A 26,795-nucleotide genomic window follows, 5' to 3' on the forward strand; every position below is an offset into this window, starting at 1 on the left:
CAACGCCATTTTTATTTTGAACAAAGCGATGGCTAGTTTCTCACTTCGAGATTTTTTTAAGTGCTATATTCTCAAACATCAAGGATGTCAGAAAGTGTGGACAGGAGTGAAATATTTTCAATGTGAAGCCAAATTTGCGGCGGTTATTCAACCGTTCGTACTTCGCTTCGTTTCCCAGAACAGTCCAAATTCCAAATGGATCACTGGATACTGGATTAACTTTGAGCGTGGTGAGAATTCGGATGGGTGACAATCGATTGCGCTGGTTTTTCCCGACCCCACTCAGGTTGGGTAAAGTTAATTTGAGGTCAAATAGATATAATAAATTGTTTGAATCAAGACTTGAAGGAAAAAAATTCAAGAGGACAAAGGGTACAATAGGGCTGCCTAGCTGTAAGAGACTGACAAAAGGACAAAAAAAAATCAGAAGACTTCAGTTGATAAAAGTTAAGTAAAACTCCCTAAAGTCAAATCAGCCAGCCTAGTTTTAGCTTGGTTGGTAGCGTTTCTGCCTTGTAAGCGCTAGGCCGCAGGTTCGATTCCCGCCTGGGGCGGATTTTATCCTGAACGGATAATGTTCGCTCTCGGAACGGCGGGCTTTCTCCTATCCTGTCTTCCTTCTCTCTTCGATTTCGGGACGAGAAGACCTTAGCAGAGTGCTTCTTAAAGCTCTTGCCACCGCGGCACACTTTTCAAGAATTCTATCTTTCCGCGGCAAAAAAAAAGTCAAATCACAACCAGCTAGCAACACATCAACAAGAGCAATTTGAATGTAAACAGGTCCGTATATCAAAAGATTACTCAGGTTAAAAAACGAAAATCGGTTAATCGGAACAACACGTATGCTATTTCGGGGGGCACTCAGCCCATGAGGGCAGTTATGTTGTATTTGAGGAGCTGATTAGAATTGGAACAAAAAATAAAAGATATCAGATGTAACATTTCCAGCGCCAAGTGATACCTATTTTGAAGTAACACCGCGGGTTATTCGCTAAAATACCTACCTGCCTCGGTGGTGTAGTTACCTGCCTCGGTGGTGTAGTGGTCAAGGCGCTCGCCTGGTAAACAGGAGGGCGTGGGTTCAATCCCAGCCGAGGTATGGAATTTTATCCTCAATATAAATTGAGAATTTGACCACAATAATAGTAGTAGCCTACTGCTGGAGTAAAGGGACTTTTCAGTCCTATGCGAGCAGTATAAATAAGCACTATTATTATTATTATTTATTATTAACTCTCATTTCCCGGTTGTATTCTAGGGTCTTCAGAACTTTCAGGTGTTTGGGGAGCTCTTGTGGGGTCATCTGTGAAGAGATTAAACATTTATCAGCTAGAAAAAAAAGGTCATAGGTAATGGTCTTTGTAGAGGTTTGAAAGAGGAGGGAACTGTAACAATAGAGGTCTTATCGTCCCCAAATCGAAAAGGTCAATGTAGGAGCTGTTCTGGGAACGAACCTATTTAGGAGTTCAGTCTAGGCGGGAATCGAACCCGGGAGTCAAGTTTTAACTGTAACAATTACAATACTAACAGTCAATACTAAACTAACATATACAATACACGACAACTTGTAAAAACTTGAAAACTTTTCACAATTTTTTTTTTTTTTTTTTTTCATTTTTACAATGTAGGAGCTGTTCTGGGAACGAACCTATTTAGAAGTTCAATCTAGGCGGGAATCGAACCCGGGAGTCAAGTTTTAACTGTACGATTTTTTTTTCTTCAATTTGTACGTTTGTTTCACTATAACTCTCAAACGGTTTGTTCGATTTTGATGTAATTTGTCAAACACGTTACCTAATGAATGAATGAATGAACAATAACTTGTATTTTGGACTCAATCGGGATTTTGATAGCACGGTAGGGATGTATTTGATGTAAAACTTACATCTGCTATGTTCATAGTAAATGAGGGAGAATCACAAATTTCGTCCAGGGTTCTCTTGAGTACTGAATCTTGTTTTTCTTTAACCGGACTAGAAACACTGGAACTTTTCTTTGGGGACTCTGTACTTTTCTCACAACAGCACAACTTATTCAAATTCTCGAAAAAACTGTGTCGCCAGGTAAGAGTAACTTTTAGACCAATCTGTGTCTACCTGACTCATGGCAAACTGATTTCATGTAATAATCAGACCACTTCCTCCGTCTGGTGAAATACTGGGGTGTCTGACATTATGTTTCAGACATGGGCCGTGCTAGCTCACCAACATACAAATGAAAACCGAACCGAAGTCGCAATCAATACATTGCGAAATACGTTGTATGCGTAGGGAATATTTCAGACCATTCTGTGTCTACCTGACTCATGGCAAACTGATTTCATGTAACAATCAGACCACTTCCTCCGTCTGGTGAAATACTGGGGTGTCTGACATTATGTATCAGACATAGGCCGTGCTAGCTCACCAACATACAAATGAAAACCGAACCGAAGTCGCAATCAATACATTGCGAAATACGTTGTATGCGTAGGGAATACTATGTATGGAAATCGCCGAATGAAATAAGATATCTTCATTCCTTACTGTATTCTGCTTCGAACCTACGCAGAATTTTCGTTTTTCCACCATCAGTTTTGATTTCCAAAATGTATTTGTACAGGGAAGAAAGCCAGAGAAATAAAACAAGGTCTTGAAATTTTGAGGTTATGCATTGTTCATATTAGGGCAATAGGAGGCAAGAAGTGAAATGAGTAATCATCACTCTATGCTAGAGAGGTACCTGAGATTTTTATTAAAAAATATTAATAATAACTGCTGAGAAGACATTATGTCTATATTTATGGTTGACATGACCTGTATGCAAATTTAATATGTAATAGCTTAGTTTGGCAAAACCCAGTCACTAGTCACACATTGTTCCTTGTTTGTAAATAGAGCAATACATATACACATTACTTGAGTTGTTAGCAATGATTATCATGAACTCTATAGGTCTGTTTTTCATTCCTACGCCGCATCGATGCGGCGTTCACTCTGCGTCAGGAGTGGGGGTAAAAAGTTTAAATTCAACAAACATGAAGACATCTAGTGGAGAAATTACGAAACATTTTTTTTTCATTTCCCTCAATACAATTACAAATATTACAATTATGGCGGAACCTGAAGCTACTCGAGACTCGCATCAGGGATTTAAGACGCAGCGTTGACGCTAAAGTAGGGGAAGTGGAATGAAAAATATATTAGATTAGGTATTCTATTGTTTTCCATGTGTGTCATGTAATGTTGGTATATTCCCAGGTGGTCTGGAAAGTGCTACAGTAGGACCTCTCGTACAGAAAGCCGTACCTACTCTCATCAAACTCATGTACGACCCAAGTGTAGTGGTGAGAGATACATGTGCTTGGGTGTTTGGTAGAATCTGCGAGATCACACCAGAGTCTGCTATTGCTGAGGTAAGTGGAACCTTTGACTTTAGGGTTTCAGTTGTTCAATTAATATTATGTAAAAAAAAAAAACATGTAAATTCAGTTTCTTCGTGTTATTATGTCACAAGTTTGGTGCTCACTGCAGCATTGTAGGATTTTCCCAATATCTCAATAATCCTAAAATCCAAGTTTACCTACCATGCTGGCACCGGTCGCTATGCGCATTTATTTCTATGTCATAGCTACTCATTTTCCTCACGAGGCTGAGCACCGGTTGCTGTGCGCATTTATATGTCATAGCTACTCATTTTCCTCACGAGGCTGAGTGGGTCCTGCAATAGCCAGTCACGGAATCAATCATTTGCATGATACAAATTTCTTGACCCCGCCGGGAATCGAACCCGGGTCTCCCGCGTGCAACGCGAGCACAGGTGACCCCTAATCATGGGAGCTGACTCAATTAATATAATACAGGGTGCCGAGTGGTTATTTTCCTTTTTTTTTTTAACTTCAATTAAAAAAAGGCTATTCTTATTATTGAATTATTATCAAGAATTATGGGAGGTTCGATTTTAAGAGTGCCTACACGATTCAAATGACGTCAATACACTGCTGGAGGCGATTTCTAAAGTTTTGCTCTACTTTTTCCTACATTGCAACAGGTATACTGCCTATGTCGCGGAGAATGTTAACCCCGTTAGGTTTCTTCAAATCCAAAGTTTAAAATTATCGTCCAAGAACAATTGAAGTATTAAAGCAAAAGCACAACATCCTGTATGTACATACACAGTACTTACATACGCACTCATAAACGTACAGACCATCGGCTAAAAAACACTCTTTTAATCAGGGGACTCTGTATCGGAATTTCCACTCATTTCCCGCTGTTGAAAATTTGGACCAACAGTACTTTCTCATTACATATTATACTTACAGTAATGGAAAGTAAAAATCTTATAGAAATATTCACCAAGTACGAATTTATTGAAGAGAAATGACTTGTGATCAGCAGAGTTGAGCTTGATCTATATTAGAGAGGTCCGCACTCTTCCTGTGAACCATGATTATATTTGAACATTTTACATGTCATTTTAAATTTATCTTTCATCTCCTGGAACTTGAACTTCTCCCTTTCATTTTTAGCCTTCATAATCTCTTTCATTTCCTTCAACTGTTTCTTCTTGATTCGTTTATTTTCTTTTATCTCGGCCTTGGCCATTTCTTTCAACTCTTTGAGTTTCAATTTATCCTGTCTGCGCCGTTCTTTATCCTTGGACTTGTACCGTTTGATGAGCGTTTTCGACTTGTTCTGGCACATTTTTTGCTTGGCTTTACGTTCCTGCCGAAGTGCTTTGATATCAGCTTTGCTTCTAACTTCATCTTCATCAGTACAACACACAAGATCAATTTTTGCTTGGCTTTACGTTCCTGCCGAAGTGCTTTGATATCAGCTTTGCTTCTAACTTCATCTTCATCAGTACAACACACAAGATCAGCTTCAAGTTCCGAGTCTTCAGATTCACTCTCTTCTTCCGAATCAAACAGTTCCACTTTAATTTTTTTCATTTTTGGTGTACTTTCTCTACTCTCCGCCTTCTGATTCTTAGCCTTGGCTTTTTTCTTCTTGTCTTCATTTTCAAAGGTCACTTCTTCCTCTTCACTGTTATTCTTATACCCGGAATTTATATTCACTTGGTAATCATTGTCACGTTCATTATCTTCAGGCTCTAGGCATTCAGTTTGAGTTTCTTGTACAGATGTTTTGACGGGAACTTAATTCACTCTCTTCTTCCGAATCAAACAGTTCCACTTTGATTTTTTTCATTTTTGGTGTACTTTCTCTACTCTCCGCCTTCTGATTCTTAGCCTTGGCTTTTTTCTTCTTGTCTTCATTTTCACTGGTCTCTTCTTCCTCTTCACTGTTATTCTTATACTCGCTTTTTATTTTCACTTGGTAATCATTGTCACGTTCATTATCTTCAGGCTCTAGGCATTCAGTTTGAGTTTCTTGTACAGATGTTTTGACGGGAACTTTGTTATCAGCCACATCTTGTTTTGACGTGAGTGCTGCACACACCTTGGCTAAAGTTGTGATTATGTCTGCAGATTGTTTGATGTCCAAATCAATTTCCACGTTTTTCTTCTCCTTTCTTTTGTTGGATTTCCTTTTGGAACCGGATCGTGCTTTGTATTTACTACTCGAGACTTTCCTTCCTTTTCCTTTGTCTCGTCTATCTGTGTCTTCACTCTCATCCTCCCCTTCCTCACACAAACAGTGTTTCTTCTTCTTCTCCTTCTTGTTGTTTCGTCTGTATGATGGTATACACTTGGGAGTTGGTCCAGCATCTTGTTTCATGAGCTGGCAGCTTTTCCGAATGACTTTTCGAATGCGGGGGTCATCAAAAATACTATCTTCAGTCTCACTAGAGGTTTTGCATGTTGTTTCGTCTGTATGATGGTGTACACTTGGGAGTTGGTCCAGCATCGCGTTTCATGAGCTGGCAGCTTTTCCGAATGACTTTTCGAATGCGGGGGTCATCAAAAATACTATCTTCAGTCTCACTAGAGGTTTTGCAATCATATTTCAGTGGACAGACAGTTGGACTGCGGCGTTTTGGGATGTTGCAGTTGTAGTAGTTGTCTGTACTATCACAGCCATTTACATAAGGTGAATATGGTGTACTATCACAGCCATTTACATAAGGTGAATATGGTGTACTATCACAGCCACTAAGAGGCAGAGCGGACCAAGTCCAGAAAAAGTGTTTTGAGATAAATGGCGTCAAAGTTTAGGACTAGTTAAAGTTTAAATAGAGATAGCCATTTTGTTTTTGCTCTCATTTCAATAGGTATAACACTAACAAGAAGTTTGCGACCAATATAAAATGTAGATCTTTTCGTGCTCTTTCCAACGATATAGAAAACTCAGAAAATCGATTTTTAGCCCGTCCTTCCTTTATTATTACGATAGTAAGGGTTATTGTATTCGCTTCGGTGTCGTCTGTGTGTTTGACCCCATAGAAGAACTTATCCAAACCTAGTCGACCTAAACCGAGACTTAAGTATCGTTCGGTCAATTAGATGTTTATTGAGACATGTTTCTCCTGTGAGAGCATCATCAGTATTTAAAATAGCTTATTTGTAAAAAGAAAAGAAAAAAATACCAACTTTGTTAAAATTATCTAAATAAATTAAAGTTTACAAATGATTCAGGTTTATTCTCGGATGGTTTTGTTCAATTTTGTTGAAATTTGGCTGGTACTTGGGGGCCATTTGCTCATTATGGGTTGGATTGGAGGGGCCTTTTTCTTGAGTCAGTTGCATTTGGAGTCGATTGAGCGAAAAGATGGGCCCCGTACAGCCCTTTTTCTGAGTTGCACAATTGACTGAACCTCTGTGTCTGATTTGGTTTGCAGAGATCTGATGAGTGCTTACGAGGGCAAGTTCTACAAGATCATAGATGTGGAGCCGCCCTTAACTTTTGCACAGTTGGGATGGAGACTTGAAATAAAGTAGAAATGTGCCCCATAGTGTGAATGCATTGTTCAGAGACATCTGTACTCCCAATCATCAATTTGAAATTGACCCAACATCTCTCATATTAAAGAAAAAACTATTGAAAAAAAGTAAAAAAGGAGAAAAGAATGTCACTTGATTGATTTTCTACTGTGTCATATGGCAACTCTGTCTCAGAGCGGTATGTTTAATGGTCAAACTTTCTTGACTTGGTGGGGTGAAGTGCTACTGCTCTCCGTAATGTATTTTAATTGTTTCTCTAGTTTTTTGTCAAGTCTTTGGATATGCTTACAGAGTTTTTCCTAAAGTCTAGTGTACAGGATGTACTAGGGCTCCTTTTAAAAAACTTAAATGAGGTCTTATTTTTTTATGACATACTAGCCGAAATCCATTGCTTCACTCCGGATTTCTGTTAGTGAATCCTTAAGGCATAGCTGTTCATGTCACTCATCCATTTAGTGTACATAAAGTCTCATCCAGACCTGGGATTCTTGAAAACTCTTGATTTTATCCATCAAACCATTATTATTAAATGAGTTGTGATCTAGAAAAAAGGGTGTAATGTCATTTACGCCCTTTGTGGGGAGTCTGCATTTTTTGATAGCAAACTTTGATCTGACCATGACTGTGAAAGAATCATCTTCCTATCTCTTTTCTACGACAAGTTTTGGCCAATTTTGTGAACCCTGTAACATTGTGTTTATTTGAAAATGAAAAATTTAAACACAATAGGGGTATTTTATTTATGAGAAATGGAAATTTTTCCTAATCCAAAATATTCCACTGTGGTCACTTTTTTTATCCCCACCACAGTGCTTTTTGTTCTGGATAATAAAAGAACCGGAAAATAGCCTATAATGTTGGTATATTCCCAGGTGGTCTGGAAAGTGCTACAGTAGGACCTCTCGTACAGAAAGCCGTACCCACTCTCATCAAACTCATGTACGACCCAAGTGTAGTGGTGAGGGATACATGTGCTTGGGTGTTTGGTAGAATCTGCGAGATCACACCAGAGTCTGCTATTGCTGAGGTAAGTGGAACTTTTGACTTTAGGGTTTCAGTTGTTCAATTACGTATAATATAATGTAAAAAAAAAAAAAAAAAAAAAAAAAAGCAGTCTTCGTGTTGCTCTCTGACTATGTATGTATAATATAATTTGACTTCATGCATTAATTGGTGAGCTATGCCACAGAACCTATGGAGTTATGAAAGATAGGAAGATAGGGTACCTGGGTATCCCAAATTTAATATCTTTTCCACTTGTACCCTTGGCATGTGACCTACTCAGTTCTAATCCTCTTAACCTTTTTTGATTCATTCATTTATTTAGTTTTTATTTTATTTTCTTCTTCACAATGAAAGCGACGTTTCTTATTTTGCTGTTCCTTGTTATTGTTTGGATATGTGAGTGTGGTATAGATGCACCTCTCTCTAGGCGATGTACAGTATGATTCATGTAAAAATAAAATAAACAAAAATTTTAGGTTAAATTAAGCTTAAGCCATTATCCTCTCTGTTCCTTTGGAATAGGACGAGAAATAAACGAAATCTTTTGTATGTATGTAATTGTTTTCCCATAAGAATCCTAACTTTTGCCATGTTTGAGTCCCTAAACAATCCCCCCTCATTTTACCTTTTTCCAACACGGTAATTTATTTAAATCTTTAAATATGGGATTTTTTTTCTCCTCTCCGCTTCTGTCAATGTATTTGCTATATCCACCCCACATTTTATAGTCCTTACACTCCCATTCATAGAAAAGTAACACGTACATAATCTGTTCCTAATAATCATGTTCATTCGGTATACCTACCTCAATTATCCAACAACTTTGTCTGAAACTTATGCCGTGTTGTTTTGACAATCCAAAATTTGGGCAGTCCATCAATAAATTTATTGTTTGTTTCTCTGTTCCTTACAATATGAGTCATGTTTACCTTAACTCTCCCATGAACCAGGCAGCCTTGTAGGTAAGCCAGCAAATCCATTGTAGAAAAATATTGGGACGCGCGTAGGAAAATGACCTAATGGTCAATGTCCCGACATTTGTAACTCATGTTTACCATGTTCTGTTTCAGAACTCAGTACAACGATCTGCAGTCCCTCCTACGTTTGTTTCTCTTTTCCTTACAATATGAGTCATGTTTACCTTAACTCTCCCATGAACCAGGCACACCTAAATTCCTGTCCAGCCTTGTAGGTAAGCCAGCAGTTCCATTGTAGAAAAATATTGGGACCTAATGGTCAATGCCCCGACATTTGTAACTCATGTTTACCATGTATTGTTCTGTTTCAGAACTCAGTACAACGATCTGCAGTCCCTCCTATGCGCCACACTGCAAAGTGTACTGCGCAAGGTGACGCCCCAGGATGCGCCCCAGATATCTGATGCCATCATGACAGCACTACTGCGCATGCTCAGTAGTGACGTGGGTAAGGCTGGAGGTGATGGGGGTGGTGTGCAGGAGGATGCTCTGATGGCCGTGTCCACACTAGTCGAGGTACTGGGGGAGGGCTTTGTCAAGTATATGGACGCCTTCAAACCTTACCTCCTCATGGGACTCAAGAATCATAATGCTTATCAGGTGAGTGATAAACCTTACCTCCTCATGGGACTCAAGTATCATAATGCTTATCAGGTAAGTGATAAACCTTACCTCCTCATGGGACTCAAGAATCATAATGCTTATCAGGTGAGTGATAAACCTTACCTCCTCATGGGACTCAAGAATCATAATGCTTATCAGGTGAGTGATAAACCTTACCTCCTCATGGGACTCAAGTATCATAATGCTTATCAGGTGAGTGATAAACCTTACCTCCTCATGGGACTCAAGAATCATAATGCTTATCAGGTGAGTGATAAACCTTACCTCCTCATGGGACTCAAGAATCATAATGCTTATCAAGTGAGTGATAAACCTTACCTCCTCATGGGACTCAAGAATCATAATGCTTATCAGGTGAGTGATAAACCTTACCTCCTCTCACCTTTCTAAGAATCATAATGCTTATCAGGCGAGAGGCACGTTTTTTGATATTTCACCTTTCTTCTAGAATTTTGTAAAGTCCGTGTTAAATTGATTTGTGATACAGCAGAGTCTTTTCACAACTTTTGTGTTGAATTGATTTGTGATACAGCAGAGTCTCAACAACTTTTGTGGATATCAAGGCATTACTAAGTGCCACCTTTGCAATTAATTTCCATATTTCATTAATCTTTTTACACTGATAATGCCACCACTGGTTGCTACTCGATGAAAGTCTGGTCGCTACTCGATTAAAATAGCAACTCGAGAGGGAAGTTTTTTGATGTTTCACCTTTCTTCTAGAATTTCGTAAAGTCCGTGTTGAATTGATTTGTGATACAGCAGTTTTTTCACAACTTTTGTGTTGAATTGATTTGTGATACAGCAGAGTCTTTCAACAACTTTTGTGGATATCAAGGCATTACTAAGTGCCACCTTTGCAATTAATATATTTCATTAATCTTTTTACACTGATAATGCCACCACTGGTTGCTACTCGATGAAAGTCTGGTCGCTACTCGATTAAAATAGCAACTCATTTGTCCTCACTAGGCTGAGAGCACCCCGAACTCCAAGCAAAGAGCTGAAAAAACTTCAACCCCGCCGGGAGTTGAACCTGAGACTTTCGGTGTGCAAGCCTAGTGTGATACCCACTCAGCCACGGAGGTTGTATTAAACCCTGATGTATAATATACATACTTCATTTTAATTTTCCCTTCCCTTCCTGTTTAGGTGGTGACATCAGCTGTCGGTCTCATTGGGGACATCGCTCGCGCTATGAAGTCCAAAATCTTGCCGCACTGTGATGAACTCATGACCCTTCTATTGGAGAACCTGGGCGATACCAACGTGAACCGTTCAGTGAAGCCGCAGATCCTGTCTGTGTTTGGAGACATAGCGATCAGTATTGGACCTGACTTTAAGAAATATCTGGATGTGGTACTGCAGACATTGGTACAGGCATCTGCCGCACAAGTTGACAGGGTAAGAAACATTTTTAAAAACTAATAGAACAACTACATAGCTCTAAGCTTCATTTACTCTAGATATTGGTATTGATATTTTGTTCAATCTACTTTGAGGATTTCTCGTTAAGAAGCTCTAAGATGAAGATGGATTTTTTCTACGATTTCTAGATCCCGAGATAAATCGATATAAAAAAAAGCAGAGACAAATGGAGTTTTTGACCTTTTAAAGATACTTTCCCACCGTTTCGACTTCATTATTGAGTTTTTCACAACATTTTACTTGGGAACTGACCACCCATTCCAATTGTTTACCCTCTAATCCCCAAGTGTATCTCTATTCAATTCTATCATTTCAGACGGACTTCGACATGATTGAATATCTGAATGAGCTGCGTGATGGTGTGCTGGAAGCCTACACTGGAATAGTGCAGGGGCTACTCACAACATTTTACTTGGGAACTGACCATTACCTGACAACTGACCATTACCCTAGTGTATCTCTATTCAATTCTATTATTTCAGACGGACTTCGACATGATTGAATATCTGAATGAGCTGCGTGATGGTGTGCTGGAAGCCTACACTGGAATAGTGCAGGGGCTACGAGGTGATAATCCCACCCCCGGGGCTCCGTCCCCAGACCTGGCACTGTTGGAACCCCATGTCCCTCACGTGGTAGAACTCATCAAGATCATTGCGCTGGAACCCGAGCATTCCGACTCCAATATAGCCAACTGTGCTGGACTAGTGGGGTGAGTTGAATGGATAAGAGGCAGAGCGGACTAAGCCCAGAAAAAATGTGTTTTGAGATAAATGGAGTCAAAGTTTAGGACTAGTTAAAGTTTAAATAGAGATAGCCATTTTGTTTTTGCTCTCATTTCAATAGATATAACACTAAAAAGAAGTTTGCGACCAATATAAAATGTAGATCTTTTCGCGCTCTTTCCAACGATATAGAAAACTCAGAAAGTCGATTTTTAGCCCGTCCTTCCTTTATTATTACGATAGTAATAATAAAAAAAGGTACATATAAGGGACGGGTTATTGTATTCGCTTCGGTGTCGTCTGTGTGTCTGTCCCCATAGAAGGACTTATCCAAACCTAGTCGACCTAAACCGAGACTTCACTATCGTTCTGTCAATTAGATGTTTATTGAGACATGTTTCTCCTGTGAGAGCATCATCAGTATTTAAAATAGCTTATTTGTAAAAAGAAAAGAAAAAAATACCAACTTTGTTAAAATTATCTAAATAAATTAAAATTTACAAATGATTCAGGTTTATTCTCGGATGGTTTTGTCCAATTTTGTTGAAATTTGGCTGGTACTTGGGGGCCATTTGCTCATTATGGGTTGGATTGGAGGGGCCTTTTTCTTGAGTGAGTTGCATTTGGAGTCGATTGAGCGAAAAGATGGGCCCCGTACAGCCCTTTTTCTGAGTTGCACAGTTGACTGAACCTCTGTGTCTGATTTGGTTTGCAGAGATCTGATGAGTGCTTACGAGGGCAAGTTCTACAAGATCATAGATGTGGAGCCGGGGGCCTTTTTCTTGAGTGAGTTACATTTGGAGTCGATTGATCGAAAAGATGGGCCCCGTACAGCCGTTTTTATTCTGAGTTGCACAGTTGACTGAACCTCTGTGTCTGATTTGGTTTGCAGTGATCTGATGAGTGCTTACGAGGGCAAGTTCTACAAGATCATAGATGTGGAGCCAGTACAGCAACTTCTGGTGCAGGGTAGACGCTCTACCATGGCCAAGACCAAACAGGTGTCCAACTGGGCCACCAAGGAGATCAGGAAAGCCGCTAAAACTAATCAGAATAGTTGGTGAGTATTCTATCTCGAGAACGGTAAGAGCTAGAGACTTGAAATTTGGTATGTAGTTTACAAATGTGACAAGGATGCAACTCAAAACGTTTGGTTGAGATAGGTGCTGCGGTTGGCGGTATATTGACCCCTTTTTGGCGGTTTTTAGCTATACCGACTAAACGATTAGAGATATTGTAAAAGTTTGGCTATAAGAACAAGAACACCCAAAATAAGCGTCATTCAATAGGATGACGAAAGTCGTGTGATGTTCACACCAGATTTTTCTTCTTTATTTCAACGTGTCTGAGACTTTGGTGTAAAGGGCAAATAGCCCTGGAATTTGGGTTAGTCCTATCTATACGTTGTTAGCTGTCATCATCGAACCACTATTGTTAAGCAATGTTTAGCACGACCTAGTTTTCAGATGAGGTACTTGAACCCAATGTTCTTTTCTCTCCTGGTTTGAATAAAAATTTCGTTAATTATTTTGTATTTTACTCTTTTCGGTAACAGAAATGTAAAATCAATGCATTTCAGGAAAGTTATACGTTAATGAGACTCAAGAATCATAATGCTTATCAGGTGAGTGATAAACCTTACCTCCTCATGGGACTCAAGAATCATAATGCTTATCAGGTGAGTGATAAACCTTACCTACCTCTTAATGGGACTCAAAAATCATAATGCTTATCAGGTGAGAGGCAAGTTTTTTGATATTTCACCTTTCTTCTAGAATTTTGTAAAGTCCGTGTTGAATTGATTTGTGATACAGCAGAGTCTTTTCACAACTATTGTGTTGAATTGATTTGTGATACAGCAGAGTCTCAACAACTTTTGTGGATATCAAGGCATTACTAAGTGCCACCTTTGCAATTAATTGTGCGTGCCTTGTAGAAAATTAATGTGGAGAAGGAACTAACTGAGTATTATACGTTGGAATTAACTGTTAATTCAACTTTTATCGTAGGTACTCTGTCTTATTTGACTTTTGTAGCCACCCTTAGGGCTTTGCTACCCTATGCTCTAATCCTTTACATTCTTCATTAGATATTTCAATTCTATTGAGAAAAAATTCACCCTTCGAAATTTCTACCCTTCTTGAGGGGTCAAATGCCAAGAATAAGTGACGAAAGAAAAAATATTCAGCCGACTACATTACTTTCCTTCCTACTATGATATACGGTAAGGGAAATAAAACAGTGTTCGTCAAAAATAACATTTCAGGATCCGCTAGATTTAGATTGTGTTGTTATTTCTGCTACGTTAATGCTGAGCTTCTGTCTTGCTGCTTCGTTGGTTTCTCTTGAAAAGATTTTAGTACACACACGAGTTTAAATTTGGAATAGGGGGGTGTTTACTTTTCAATGGTATTTGATGTTTGAGTATTTATCACGGAGTTGAAATGCCAGTCGAAAATTCAATTAGACACTACAAGACGCTCTACCATGGCCAAGACCAAACAGGTGTCCAACTGGGCCACCAAGGAGATCAGGAAAGCCGCTAAAACTAATCAGAATAGTTGGTGAGTATTCTCTAAAATCAACCAGTATGGTGTTCCACCCAACCAGAGAGTATTCTCTGGCTAGAAATAAGGCGATATTTTCTTTTCTTTACTTGGTGTTTTCCCGTTGATGTCTATTTGATATGAGTGGAAATTTAGAAAGGTGGATGTGTTGCTTATCTTGTGTGCTGTGTCTCTGAATACTAGACAAATAATATATGATTGCATAATTATTGGGGCACGGTTAGCTCTGATAGACCGCTGCGTGAGGCATAACACGTTTGATAATAAATTGTACTCTTATTTCGATTGTGACTATTTCAATATTTTCACCCATTTCTCGATTTTATAAATTTGTGCCGATTCCAATACTTTCTTTTTATATTGACGGCTTTATGATTTGCATGAAATATGCTAGTTATTTTGTAATCTACATGGTGCTTTTGAAGAAAATCTCCAATATCAACAGTGTGCCAGCCTGCCAGTCTAGTTCGCTTGAAGGGTGACCATTAGGTTCCGAGTTCGATTCCCATCCGGGTGGGATTTTATCCTAAACAAATAAAGTTATCCTGTCTAAGTAAGTTGGTAAGGTGAGTTGAAACGTATAAACTGGCCTTGACCTCTAGTCCACTTTGTTTCTCGACAGCCATCCAGGTTACAAGTTCGATTCCCATCCGGGTGGGTTTTTATCCTAAACAAATAAAGTTATCCTGTCTAAGTAAGTTGGTAAGGTGAGTTGAAACGGCCAGTTTATGCCTTGACCTCTAGTCCACTTTGTTTCTCCACAGCCATTCCTGAAGCCCCTGCTGGAAGCTCTGATCAATGGTCTCAAGGCAGAGCCACGTGTGGCTACCAATGTATGTTGGGCATTCGACAGCCATTCCTGAAGCCCCTGCTGGAAGCTCTGATCAATGGTCTCAAGGCAGAGCCACGTGTGGCTACCAATGTATGTTGGGCATTCTTAGGTCACGAGTTCGATTCCCATCCGGGTGGGATTTTATCCTAAACAAATACAGTTATCCTGTCTAAGTAAGTTGGTAAGGTGAGTTGAAACGTATAAACTGGCCTTGACCTCTAGTCCACTTTGTTTCTCCACAGCCATTCCTGAAGCCCCTGCTGGAAGCTCTAATCAATGGTCTCAAGGCAGAGCCACGTGTGGCTACCAATGTATGTTGGGCATTCAATGGCCTTAGTGATGCTGCATATGAAATGGCTACAGACTCGGATGAAGCTCTACAGCCAGAGACCTACTGTCTATCTCCGTACTTTGACTATATTGTACAACGTCTCCTGGAAACTACAGACCGTCCTGACGGAGCCCAGGTAAGAATAAAATAGACATACTGTCTATCTCCGTACTTTGACTATATTGTAACAATAGAACAGACCTACTCTCCAGCCAAGGTGTGGAATTTTGTCCTCAGAATTATTTTTTGAGGATTTGTTTAGCCTACTACTAGAGGTGTAGTGGATTGGAACACATCACATGCCTTCAGGCACACTCAATTTGTCAAGGGTCTGAAATGGCTACAGACTCGGATGAAGCTCTACAGCCAGAGACCTACTGTCTATCTCCGTACTTTGACTATATTGTACAACGTCTCCTGGAAACTACAGACCGTCCTGACGGAGCCCAGGTAAGAATAAAATAGACATACTGTCTATCTCCGTACTTTGACTATATTGTAACAATAGAACAGACCTACTCTCCAGCCAAGGTGTGGAATTTTGTCCTCAGTATTATTTGACTCTCCGTACTTTGACTATATTGTAAGAAAAAAACAGACCTACTCTCCAGCCAAGGTCTGGAATTTTGTCCTCAGTATTATTTGAGGATTTGTTTAGCCTACTACTAGAGGTGTAGTGTATTGGAACATATCACATGCCTTCAGGCACACTCAATTTGTCAAGGGTCTGGGTTTACCTCGCCCTTGGGATCAATTTAATTTGAAGAAACTTATTTATTTACTAACGAAAATTTGTATCCATTTTGACCACTAAACCGGTACTAGCCTCACTACTCTTATGAATCTCCGTACTTTGACTAGAATAGACCTACTCTCCAGCCAAGGTGTGGAATTTTGTCCTCAGAATTATTTGAGGATTTGTTTAGCCTACTACTAGAGGTGTAGTGGATTGGAACACATCACATGCCTTCAGGCACACTCAATTTGTCAACGGTCTGGGTTTACCTTGCCCTTGGGATCAATTCAATTTGAAGAAACTTATTTATTTACTAACGAAAATTTGTATCCATTTTAAACACTAAACCGGTACTAGCCTTACTACTCTTTTGATAGCTGGACTGGCCTCATCTAATCTAACCATAGACGGACACTTAAGTCCTATTCGAGCAGTATAAAATAGGACATTGATTTTTTGTCATCCAGAGCCAAATAATTTGATTGCAGGCAAATCTCCGGTCTGCTGCATATGAAGCTCTGATGGAGATGGTTAAGAATGCACCACGGGATTGTTATGCGACCGTACAGAAGACTACCATGGTCATCTTGGAGAAACTGAACCATGTGCTACAGATGGGAACTCACATCACCTCACATAATGACAGGTAACTCGAACCCCCAACCTCCAGATCCCAGGGTCCGCCATGATAACTACCTTCTAACTTTGCAGAGCGGCCATTTTATCAATCAATTTTTCTTTGCCAAATTTTCAAATATTTTACCTTTTTCCAACAGGGTAATTTATTTAAATTTTTAAATATGGGATTTTTTTTCTCCTCTCCGCTTCTGTCAATTTATTTGCTATATCCATCCCACATTTTATAGTCCTTATACTCCCAGTCATAGAAAAGTAACACGTACATAATCTGTTCCTAATAATCATGTTCATTCGGTATACCTACCTCAATTATCCAACAACTTTGTCTGATAATCCTTTACATTCTTCATTAGATATTTCAATTCTATTGAGAAAAAATTCACCCTTCGAAATTTCTACCCTTCTTGAGGGGTCCAATGCCAAGAATAAGTGACGAAAGAAAAAATATTCAGCCGACTACACTACTTTCCTTCCTACTATGATATACGGTAAGGGAAATAAAACAGTGTTCGTCAAAAATAACATTTGAAAAAATTTTGAACCTCAAGATATGCTTATACACAGGGCTAGGCTCGACTCAACTTGGAAAATAAAAAGAAATAAATGGAAAAAAATTTATTATTACTTTCTTTTCTCGTTTATTTTATTTATTTTTATTCTTTTTCTTTTATTCTAAGCCCAACCTAGCCTAACTCTGTGTATGACCACCACCTGGGTATCCCAAATTTAATATCTTTTCCACTTGTACCCTTGGCATGTGACCTACTCAGTTCTAATCCTCTTAACCTTTTTTGATTCATTCATTTATTTAGTTTTTATTTTATTTTCTTCTTCACAATGAAAGCGACGTTTCTTATTTTGCTGTTCCTTGTTATTGTTTGGATATGTGAGTGTGGTATAGATGCACCTCTCTCTAGGCGATGTACAGTATGATTCATGTAAAAATAAAATAAACAAAAATTTTAGGTTAAATTAAGCTTAAGCCATTATCCTCTCTGTTCCTTTGGAATAGGACGAGAAATAAACGAAATCTTTTGTATGTATGTAATTGTTTTCCCATAAGAATCCTAACTTTTGCCATGTTTGAGTCCCTAAACAATCCCCCCTCCCCCCTCCTTAACATCAAGTCCCCCCTCCCTCCTATGTTGAATAATGATAATAATATGTCACATGAGATATATATGTGTGCATGTATTATGTTGTGTTGTGTGATTTATAACGTATGTCTGTGATCTCATATTTTTTTTATATAGAAAAAAAACTATTTTTTAACAAATTGATAGAATAATGAATTTTCAATTACCGAAACTACATTTTTTTGTCTCCAATTTCCTAGGGCGCGTGTGTCTTAATATTTTTCGAAGTGTACTTTTCTTTAGGTTTAAGTGAGTTGTCTAGGTCCCCCTCGCCCTCAGGGAATGATTTTTTATACAGAGTTTTTGTGAGTCATTAAATAATTTTTAAGTTTTAAGAGATACGAGAATTCATTTCGAGCGGTAATTTAGTTAAATTTTTAAATATGGGATTTTTTTTCTCCTCTCCGCTTCTGTCAATTTATTTGCTATATCCACCCCACATTTCATAGTCCTTACACTCCCATTCATAGAAAAGTAACACGTACATGATCTGTTCCTAATAATCATGTTCATTCGGTATACTTACCTCAATTATCCAACAACTTTGTCTGAAACTTATGCTGTGTTGTTTTGACAATCCAAAATTTGGGCAGTCCATCAATAAATTTATTGTTTGTTTCACTGTTCCTTACAATATGAGTCATGTTTACCGCATTATGTTCCCTTAACTCTGTCCAGCCTTGTAGGTAAGCCAGCAGTTCCATTGTAGAAAAATATTGGGACCTAATGGTCAATGTCCCGACATTTGTAACTCATGTTTACCATGTTCTGTTTCAGAACTCAGTACAACGATCTGCAGTCCCTCCTAACCTCAAGATATGCTTATACACAGGGCTAGACACGACTCAACTTGGAAAATAAAAAGAAATAAATGGAAAAAAAAAATTGATTATTACTTTCTTTTCTCGTTTATTTTATTTATTTTTATTCTTCTTCTTTTATTCTAAGCCCAACCTAGCCTAACTCTGTGTATGACCACCACCTGAGTATCCCAAATTTAATATCTTTTCCACTTGTACCCTTGGCATGTGACCTACTCAGTTCTAATCCTCTTAACCTTTCTTCATTCATTCATTTATTTAGTTTTTACTTTCCTTATCCTATAGGAAGGAAAGTAATGTAATCGGGTCAAATTTTCAATGGTCAGTTTTTAGTGTTAAAACACGTTTTGAGGTCCCTAGAGCCTAAATCCAAAGTTTCAGCCATTGGTCCGTGTGATTTTTAGTGCCAAAACACGTTTTGAGGTCCCTAGAGCCTAAATCCAAAGTTTCAGCCATTGGTCCGTGTGTGTGTCTGTGTGTCTGTCTGTGTGTAAACAAAATATCTCGAGAACGGTAAGAGCTAGAGACTTGAAATTTGGTATGTGTGTAGTTGTCAAATTTGACAAGGGCGACACGAAACCTTTTGTTAAGACCGGTGCAACGGTTGGCGGCATTTTACCGCTTTTTGGCGGTTTTCGGTGAAATTTGATAATATCTCGGGAACGGTATAAGCTAGAGACTTGAAATTTGGTATGTAGTTCACATATGTGACAAGGATGCAACACAAAACGTTTGGTTGAGATGGTTGCTGCGCTTGGCGGTATTTTGACCGCTTTTGGACAGATTTTGACCGTTTTTTTTTGGCGTTTTTCAGCTATACCGACAAAACGGTTAGAGATATTGTAAAAGTTAGGGTAAAAAAACACTCAAATAAGCATTCAATAGGATAAGGAAAGTCGTGTGATGTTCACACCAGATTTTTTTTATTTTCTTCTTAATAATGAAAGCGACGTTTCTTATTTGCTGTTCCTTGTTATTGTTTGGATATGTGAGTGTGGTATGGATGCACCTCTCTCTAGGCGATGTACAGAATGATTCATGTAAAAATAAAATAAACAAAAATTTTAGGTTAAATTAAGCTTAAGCCATTGTCCTCTCTGTTCCTTTGGAATAGGGCGAGGAATAAACGAAATCTTTTGTATGTATGTAATTGTTTTCCCATAAGAATCCTAACTTTTGCCATGTTTGAGTCCCTAAACAATCCCCCCTTTTTTTAAGAATATTAATACTTAGTAATGTTATGTTATGTTGAAGAATCAATGTGACAAAGTTTATAAATTGAATATTGTTTATTTTTTATGATGTCATGTTTAATAGTGTTGTGTTAGTATATTGTTTTCACGGGCGTGTGTTGTTGTACCTAACTAAAATGTGTTGATATGAAAGCAGTGGTTTAAGTGTATGTTTAACTCTTGTCCAAAATGGTTTTTGCTCCACATTTTTTTCAACAAATAGCTCTTCCCCCTTTTCCAAAATGAATATTTTTACACAAAGCTGGTAAAATCTTTCCCAGTATGAATATTGACTTCACCCATTTTGGTTGAATGTTTTGATGTTACTCTTTTTTTTACGTTTAGAATGATTGTGATGATATTTTTTACCCGTTTGGAATGTTAGTTATCATTTTGACCTTGTTCATAAGTATAAGTGTTGTTAGAGTATGTTAGGCGAATTCAATTGATGATTTGTTGTAGGTATTATTGTATTGTGTCTATATTTTGTATTATAATTTCAATTTTATATGTTTAACCCAAGTCCAAGTTAGTGAAGAGCTCGTGGAATGAGGGTGTAGTTTTCGTTATAACTTCATATAAGAAGAAAAAAACCTCATTTTTCCTCCCAAGGGCTCTTCAATTCAAAAGTTTTGGCCATACAAATGGAGATGGAGGCCCCCCTACCATATTGCTTCTTAATTTATCCTAACTTACCAAGTCCCTTTCTCTCCCTTTTGTTTTGTTTTATTCATGATCATTTTTATTTGAAACTATTTGTATGATGTTCAATGCGTGTTCAATATTGCATGAATGTGTTCATTACTTATTACTTTATATTAACTTCTGAATTTCGAATGTCTTTATTTCATAATGCCATTAAACTTTAAATTTCTCATTCGTGTACTCAAAGTCACGAGAAAGTGATATTTTTTTCTCCCGTTTGTTTAACGAAAGCGGAAAAAATCACAATCAAATATGATTCAGCAGCAATAACACTTATAAGCTTTCCTCTGAATACGGCTCCAAATAAAAAAATAAGGTTCAATACACACGGACCTCTGGAGTTAAGAAACGTTGTGCGTGGTTGGTATCCGGACGGGTGACCGTCTTGGACAACACATGCTGCTGGCTATTCCTGGCCTCGCTCAGTCTCATAAAGACAATATTGAGCATCTGGTTGAAATCCCGGCGAAAAAGGCAAGGTATAAAAGCCAGATTTGCCCTTTGAAAAAGAAGAAAAAAAAATCGCTATACCAACTTTTGGAAATATAAAGTAAAGAGAGAAAAAAATGCGTCTATCCTCTACTACTATTTGTTTCATTTCATTCTAGGGTTTCACCCATCAGTCATGTCATTGTATACATGTGTATTTCTATGTATATTGTCATTATGCTGACGTATAAAAAAAAATCGCTATACCAACTTTTGATAATAGAAAGTAAAGAGAGAAAAAAATGCGTCTATCCTCTACTACCACTTGTTTCATTTCATTCTAGGGTTTCACCCATCAGTCATGTCATTGTATACATGTGTATTTCTATGTATATTGTCATTATGCTGACGTATAATATAAAGTAAAGAGAGAAAAAAATGCGTCTATCCTCTACTGCTACTTGTTTCATTTCATTCTAGAGTTTCACCCATCAGTCATGTCATTGTATACATGTGTATTTCTATGTATATTGTCATTATGCTGACGTATGTTTGCCTTGTTGTGTTTTATATGCTCAATGTGTAGTGGTAATGTATGCGTGTATGATGTACATGTGACTTAAGCTAACTAATAAGGTGTGTTTTCCTTTCGGGAAATATCGGAAGCGGAATCGGTTCCCTTTTGAAAATTGAAATAGCGCCTGTACTAATCCATAGGAAATCCAAGATGGCGTCTGTCCTAATCCATAGGAAATCCAAGATGTCGTGTCATCGGAATCGGTTCTATTTCCGAAAGTTTCCCAAAAGGAAAACACATTTTAACTTTACCTCCTAACCCATACTAAAATCGAGACCTCGAGAGTTGAGGGAAGAACTTTTGGCGGCGGAAAAATCGCCAGAAAAGTGCCAAAAGTATGCACTTTTTTCGAGATTTTTTGGCCCCCAAAAATTATCCCCTGGGATTTTGAGGTCAAAAATTTGATCCCACACTCACCTCAGTATACCTAACAATCCTGGCTAGGAAAATTGTTTAACTTCGAAAAAAAAAATTCCGACCATTTTTCGGCCACCTACTTGACCTACAAGCTGCTGTAACAGCACAGCACTATAAATGAACACAAAGTAGTTGCGTAGGACGCACGGTTTAGGAGTTATAAGCGAAAAACTGAAAAAAGTGCGAAATTTCGGCCATTTTCTGGCGGTTTTTCCGCCGTCAAAAGTTCTCCCCTCAACTCTCGAGGTCTCGATTTTAGTATGACACTTCCCCCACCATACCTAACGATCCTATGAAAAAAAATCTCTTGTTTTAATTATTGCAAGGTGGACCTCCTCTACCTATTAGTATTAGACTATATAAATTTATGTCTACAACCATACATCATAATGATACATCACAGATGAGTGTTGTGTTTACATTGGGCACAATGTTCAATGGTAGTCTTGGTTTTTTTTACGGACCACACTAATAGTCGCCCTACTCGCTGTAGCTTAACCCTTAACTTATGTGACCTACCTTAATTGCCAACTGCATTGCTGGGATGATGTGAGGAAGGAGAGGAGTCTGCTACTACAACAACAACAACAACCTACCTTAATACCGTTAAATTTACTATGTTATTTTCCTTTCGGCAATTGAGACGATTTCCCCGCTTCTGAAACTCATTTTCTCTCTCTTTTGGAATGGTAGTGCTTGTACTAAACCATTGAAATTTTGCCAGCTTGAAGAGCGAAAGGAAAATATATCTCAAGTTTCACAGTTTACTAAATTTTCCACAGTCAAGAGCAAACTCTTTCCCAGTATGAATATTGACTTCACCCATTTTGGTTGAATGTTTTGATGTTACTCTTTTTTTTTACGTTTAGAATGATTGTGATGATATTTTTTACCCGTTTGGAATGTTAGTTATCATTTTGACCTTGTTCATAAGTATAAGTTGTGTTGATATGAAAGCAGTGGTTTAAGTGTATGTTTAACTCTTGTCCAAAATGGTTTTTGCTCCACATTTTTTTCAACAAATAGCTCTTCCCCCTTTTCCAAAATGAATATTTTTACACAAAGCTGGTAAAATCTTTCCCAGTATGAATATTGACTTCACCCATTTTGGTTGAATGTTTTGATGTTACTCTTTTTTTTACGTTTAGAATGATTGTGATGATATTTTTTACCCGTTTGGAATGTTAGTTATCATTTTGACCTTGTTCATAAGTATAAGTGTTGTTAGAGTATGTTAGGCGAATTCAATTGATGATTTGTTGTAGGTATTATTGTATTGTGTCTATATTTTGTATTATAATTTCAATTTTATATGTTTTACCCAAGTCCAAGTTAGTGAAGAGCTCGTGGAATGAGGGTGTAGTTTTCGTTATAACTTCATATAAGAAGAAAACGTTTAGAATGATTGTGATGATATTTTTTACCCGTTTGGAATGTTAGTTATCATTTTGACCTTGTTCATAAGTATAAGTGTTGTTAGAGTATGTTAGGCGAATTCAATTGATGATTTGTTGTAGGTATTATTGTATTGTGTCTATATTTTGTATTATAATTTCAATTTTATATGTTTTACCCAAGTCCAAGTTAGTGAAGAGCTCGTGGAATGAGGGTGTAGTTTTCGTTATAACTTCATACAAGAAGAAAAAAACCTCATTTTTCCTCCCAAGGGCTCTTCAATTCAAAAGTTTTGGCCATACAAATGGAGATGGAGGTAAAATGTTGAATTTCACCACACTGTATACCTTACTGATGTAAATCCACCCCATATAATTGTTTCATTATTATCTGAAACCTACAATAATATTGCTATGTGGGATTCCTATTTCAGTGAGGAAAGTATATTCTGCTCCTGGTAAATTTGTGTGTTGAATTTCACCACACTTTATACCTTACTGATGTAAATCCACCCCATATAATTGTTTCATTATTATCTGAAACCTACAATAATATTGCCATGTGGGATTCCTATTTCAGTGAGGAAAGTATATTCTGCTCCTGGTAAATTTGTACACTTCTGGGGGTCGATCCCAACTGTGAATTTTAGTATTCCAATATTTTGTATGTCTGTTTTTGTATTGGAGGTTTGTTACAAATCAAAACGAACTGAGAAATCAGGTACTGATATGTCTCTAGTTATTAAGGTAATATAATATGTAATTATTATTACTTACTCATTATGATGAATGAATGAACATATGTAAAATTACCTAATAAAGAATTTCATTTCATTTCTCATGATTCATTTTGTTCGTTTACTTTAGTCTGTAGGTTTTATTGCAGTTTACCTTTGACTGAGTTGTTGTTGTTGTTGTTGTTGTTGTTGTATTAGCATCATACATCGACCTCCTCTGCCGTCCTCAGGTCAAGGAAGCGTGCCGCCTCCGCCTATCACAATAAATACTAAAACATACAATACCTAAATACTTTGTCTAAATTAACTGAACATGTTTTATTTTTTCTTTCTCTAGGGTTTAATGTCATTATAATATTGTTGTATAGTGTTGAGATTTTCAATGACGGGAGTTTTACCCTCCTCACATTAAACTCACCCAGCCAGAGTAAGGCTGGGAAAAGCCAGTATCTAGCGATCGCCCAAATGGTCACCCATCGGGATACCAACCATGCACAAAGATGCCTAACTTCAGTGAACCATTGGGATGTGGTGTATTTAAGGTCAATAGGGGAAAATGAAAACAGATCGCTTGTTTTGTTTTACTGAACATGTTTTATTTCTTCTTTCTCTAGGGTTTAATGTCATTATAATATTGTTGTATAACTGCTGAGGTTTGTTATGATGGAAGTTTTACCCTTACGGCGACAAACTACCCCTCCTCACATTAATCTCACCCAGCCAGAGTAAGGCTGGGAAAAGCCAGTAGCTAGCGATCGCCCAAATGGTCACTCATCGGGATACCAACCATGCGCAAAGATGCCTAACTTCAGTGAACCATTGGGATGTGGTGTATTTAAGGTCAATAGGGGAAAATGAAAACAGATCGCTTGTTTTGTTTTACAATATTATATTATTAACTACCATACCGGGTTCCGCCAGTTACGGCATCTTCAGTGAGCGATTTGTTTTCATTTCCCCCTATTGATTTTAATTTGTTTTACCAAGTGTTGTGTATACCCTTGAAAGTTCTAACTTTTTAATAGTATTTAAAGTGCTATCGCCGCTGACTTGAGATACCTATGTTAAGTTAGTAAGTTGTTCTACTCACCTGTTGAAATCCTGTACATTGCAAGGTATTCTCAACTCCGGGGTCTTGATAGAATTATTTACAATGAATTTCATAGGATCGTTGGGTATGGTGGGGAAGTGTCATACTAAAATCGAGACCTCGAGAGTTGAGGGAAGAACTTTTGGCGGCGGAAAAACCACCAGAAAAGTGCCAAAAGTATGCACTTTTTTCGAGATTTTTTGGATCCCAAAAGTTATCTCCTGGGATTTCGAGGTCAAAAATTTGATCCCACACTCACCTCAGTATACCTAACAATCCTTAACTTCGAAAAAAAATTCCGACCATTTTTCGGCCACCTACTTGACCTACTGTAACAGCACTATAAATGAACACAAAGCAAAGGTTGACCAGACCATCATGTGGGAAATTTTGTGTACTTTAATTTTAATTGCGTAGGACACACGGTTTAGGAGTTATAAGCGAAAAACTGAAAAAAGCGCGAAATTTCGGCCGTTTTCTGGCGGTTTTTCCGCCGCCAAAAGTTCTCCCCTTAACTCTCGAGGTCTCGATTTTAGTATGACATTCCCCCCACATACCTAACGATCCTATGAAAAAAAATCGCTTGTTTTAATTATTGCAAGGTGGACCTCCTCTATCTATTAGAGATTAGACTATATATTAAATTTATCTCTACAACCATACATCATAATGATACATCACAGATGAGTGTTGTGTTTACATTGGGCACAATGTTCAATGGTAGTCTTGGTTTTTTTAAACTCATTTTTCCTTCCAAGGGCTCTTCAATTCAAAAGTTTTGGCCATACAAATGGAGATGCAGGTAAAGTGTTGAATTTCAGCACAGTGTATACCTTACTGATGTAAATCCACCCCATATAATTGCTTCATTATTATCTGAAACCTACAATAATATTGCTATGTGGGATTCCTATCTTCAATTCAAAAGTTTTGGCCATACAAATGGAGATGGAGGTAAAGTGTTGAATTTCACACTGTATACCTTACTGATGTAAATCCACCCCATATAATTGCTTCATTATTATCTGAAACCTACAATAATATTGCTATGTGGGATTCCTATTGCTTCATTATTATCTGAAACCTACAATAATATTACAATTTCATCAGTAAATAGGTTTCTTCAAATTAAATTGATCCCAAGGGCCAGGCAATAATATTGCTATGTGGGATTCCTATTTCAGTGAGGAAAGTATATTCTGCTCCTGGTAAATTTGTACACTTCTGGGGGTCGATCCCAACTGTGAATTTTAGTATTCCAATATTTTGTATGTCTGTTTTTGTATTGGAGGTTTGTTACAAATCAAAACGAACTGAGAAATCAGGTACTGATATGTCTCTAGTTATTAAGGTAATATAATATGTAATTATTATTACTTACTCATTATGATGAATGAATGAACATATGTAAAATTACCTAATAAAGAATTTCATTTCATTTCTCATGATTCATTTTGTTCGTTTATTGATAGAATAATGAATTTTCAATTACCGAAACTACATTTTT

At 37.7% G+C, this 26,795-nt stretch overlaps 2 protein-coding genes and 1 long non-coding RNA gene across 3 annotated transcripts; 1 reads left to right on the plus strand and 2 right to left on the minus strand.

Annotated features, from left to right (window-relative positions):
- Positions 1-4,328: 4,328 nt before the first annotated feature.
- Positions 4,329-5,852, minus strand: LOC103514065 (glutamic acid-rich protein-like). The gene is made up of 3 exons (XM_026827112.1): positions 5,386-5,852; positions 4,774-5,126; positions 4,329-4,684 (listed from the first exon to the last, which is right to left on the minus strand). Exons 1-3 carry the CDS (start codon positions 5,850-5,852, stop codon positions 4,398-4,400), a joined length of 1,107 nt encoding a protein of 368 aa, XP_026682913.1. The 3' UTR covers positions 4,329-4,397.
- A 1,190-nt stretch (positions 5,853-7,042) lies between these two features.
- On the plus strand, positions 7,043-18,724 carry LOC103514066 (importin subunit beta-like). The gene is made up of 14 exons (XM_026827113.1): positions 7,043-7,064; positions 7,759-7,913; positions 8,962-8,993; positions 9,180-9,468; positions 10,645-10,896; positions 11,403-11,632; positions 12,538-12,705; positions 13,230-13,323; positions 14,085-14,205; positions 14,977-15,134; positions 15,287-15,397; positions 15,712-15,825; positions 16,600-16,757; positions 18,664-18,724. The coding sequence occupies exons 1-14, from the start codon at positions 7,043-7,045 to the stop codon at positions 18,722-18,724; spliced, it is 1,965 nt and encodes a 654-aa protein (XP_026682914.1).
- Positions 18,725-23,459: 4,735 nt separating this feature from the next.
- LOC103514059 lies at positions 23,460-24,327 on the minus strand. Its single transcript, XR_541628.3, has 2 exons — positions 23,956-24,327; positions 23,460-23,809 (listed from the first exon to the last, which is right to left on the minus strand). It is a non-coding gene; the product is annotated as an uncharacterized LOC103514059 (long non-coding RNA).
- Between the last annotated feature and the right edge of the window lie 2,468 nt (positions 24,328-26,795).

This window comes from Diaphorina citri, unplaced genomic scaffold (genome assembly GCF_000475195.1).
Source record: "Diaphorina citri unplaced genomic scaffold, Diaci psyllid genome assembly version 1.1 scaffold1075, whole genome shotgun sequence".
NCBI lineage: Eukaryota > Metazoa > Arthropoda > Insecta > Hemiptera > Psyllidae > Diaphorina > Diaphorina citri.

What these genes read in the sequence shown, in the direction of transcription:
- LOC103514066 (XM_026827113.1), top strand. Translation starts at nt 7,043, where the DNA reads ATGGCAACTCTGTCTCAGAGCG. An exon ending in AGAATCATAATGCTTATCAG is followed by an intron (nt 13,324 to 14,084) that starts GTGAGTGATAAA and finishes TTTATCACGGAG; the next exon opens with TTGAAATGCCAGTCGAAAAT. An exon ending in ATCACCTCACATAATGACAG is followed by an intron (nt 16,758 to 18,663) that starts GTAACTCGAACC and finishes GTTCTGTTTCAG; the next exon opens with AACTCAGTACAACGATCTGC.
- LOC103514065 (XM_026827112.1), bottom strand. Translation starts at nt 5,852, where the DNA reads ATGCTGGACCAACTCCCAAGTGTACACCATCATACAGACGAAACAACA. An exon ending in AACAAAGTTCCCGTCAAAAC is followed by an intron (nt 5,127 to 5,385) that starts ATCTGTACAAGA and finishes TCCCGTCAAAAC; the next exon opens with ATCTGTACAAGAAACTCAAA. An exon ending in ACGTAAAGCCAAGCAAAAAT is followed by an intron (nt 4,685 to 4,773) that starts TGATCTTGTGTG and finishes CCAAGCAAAAAA; the next exon opens with TGTGCCAGAACAAGTCGAAA.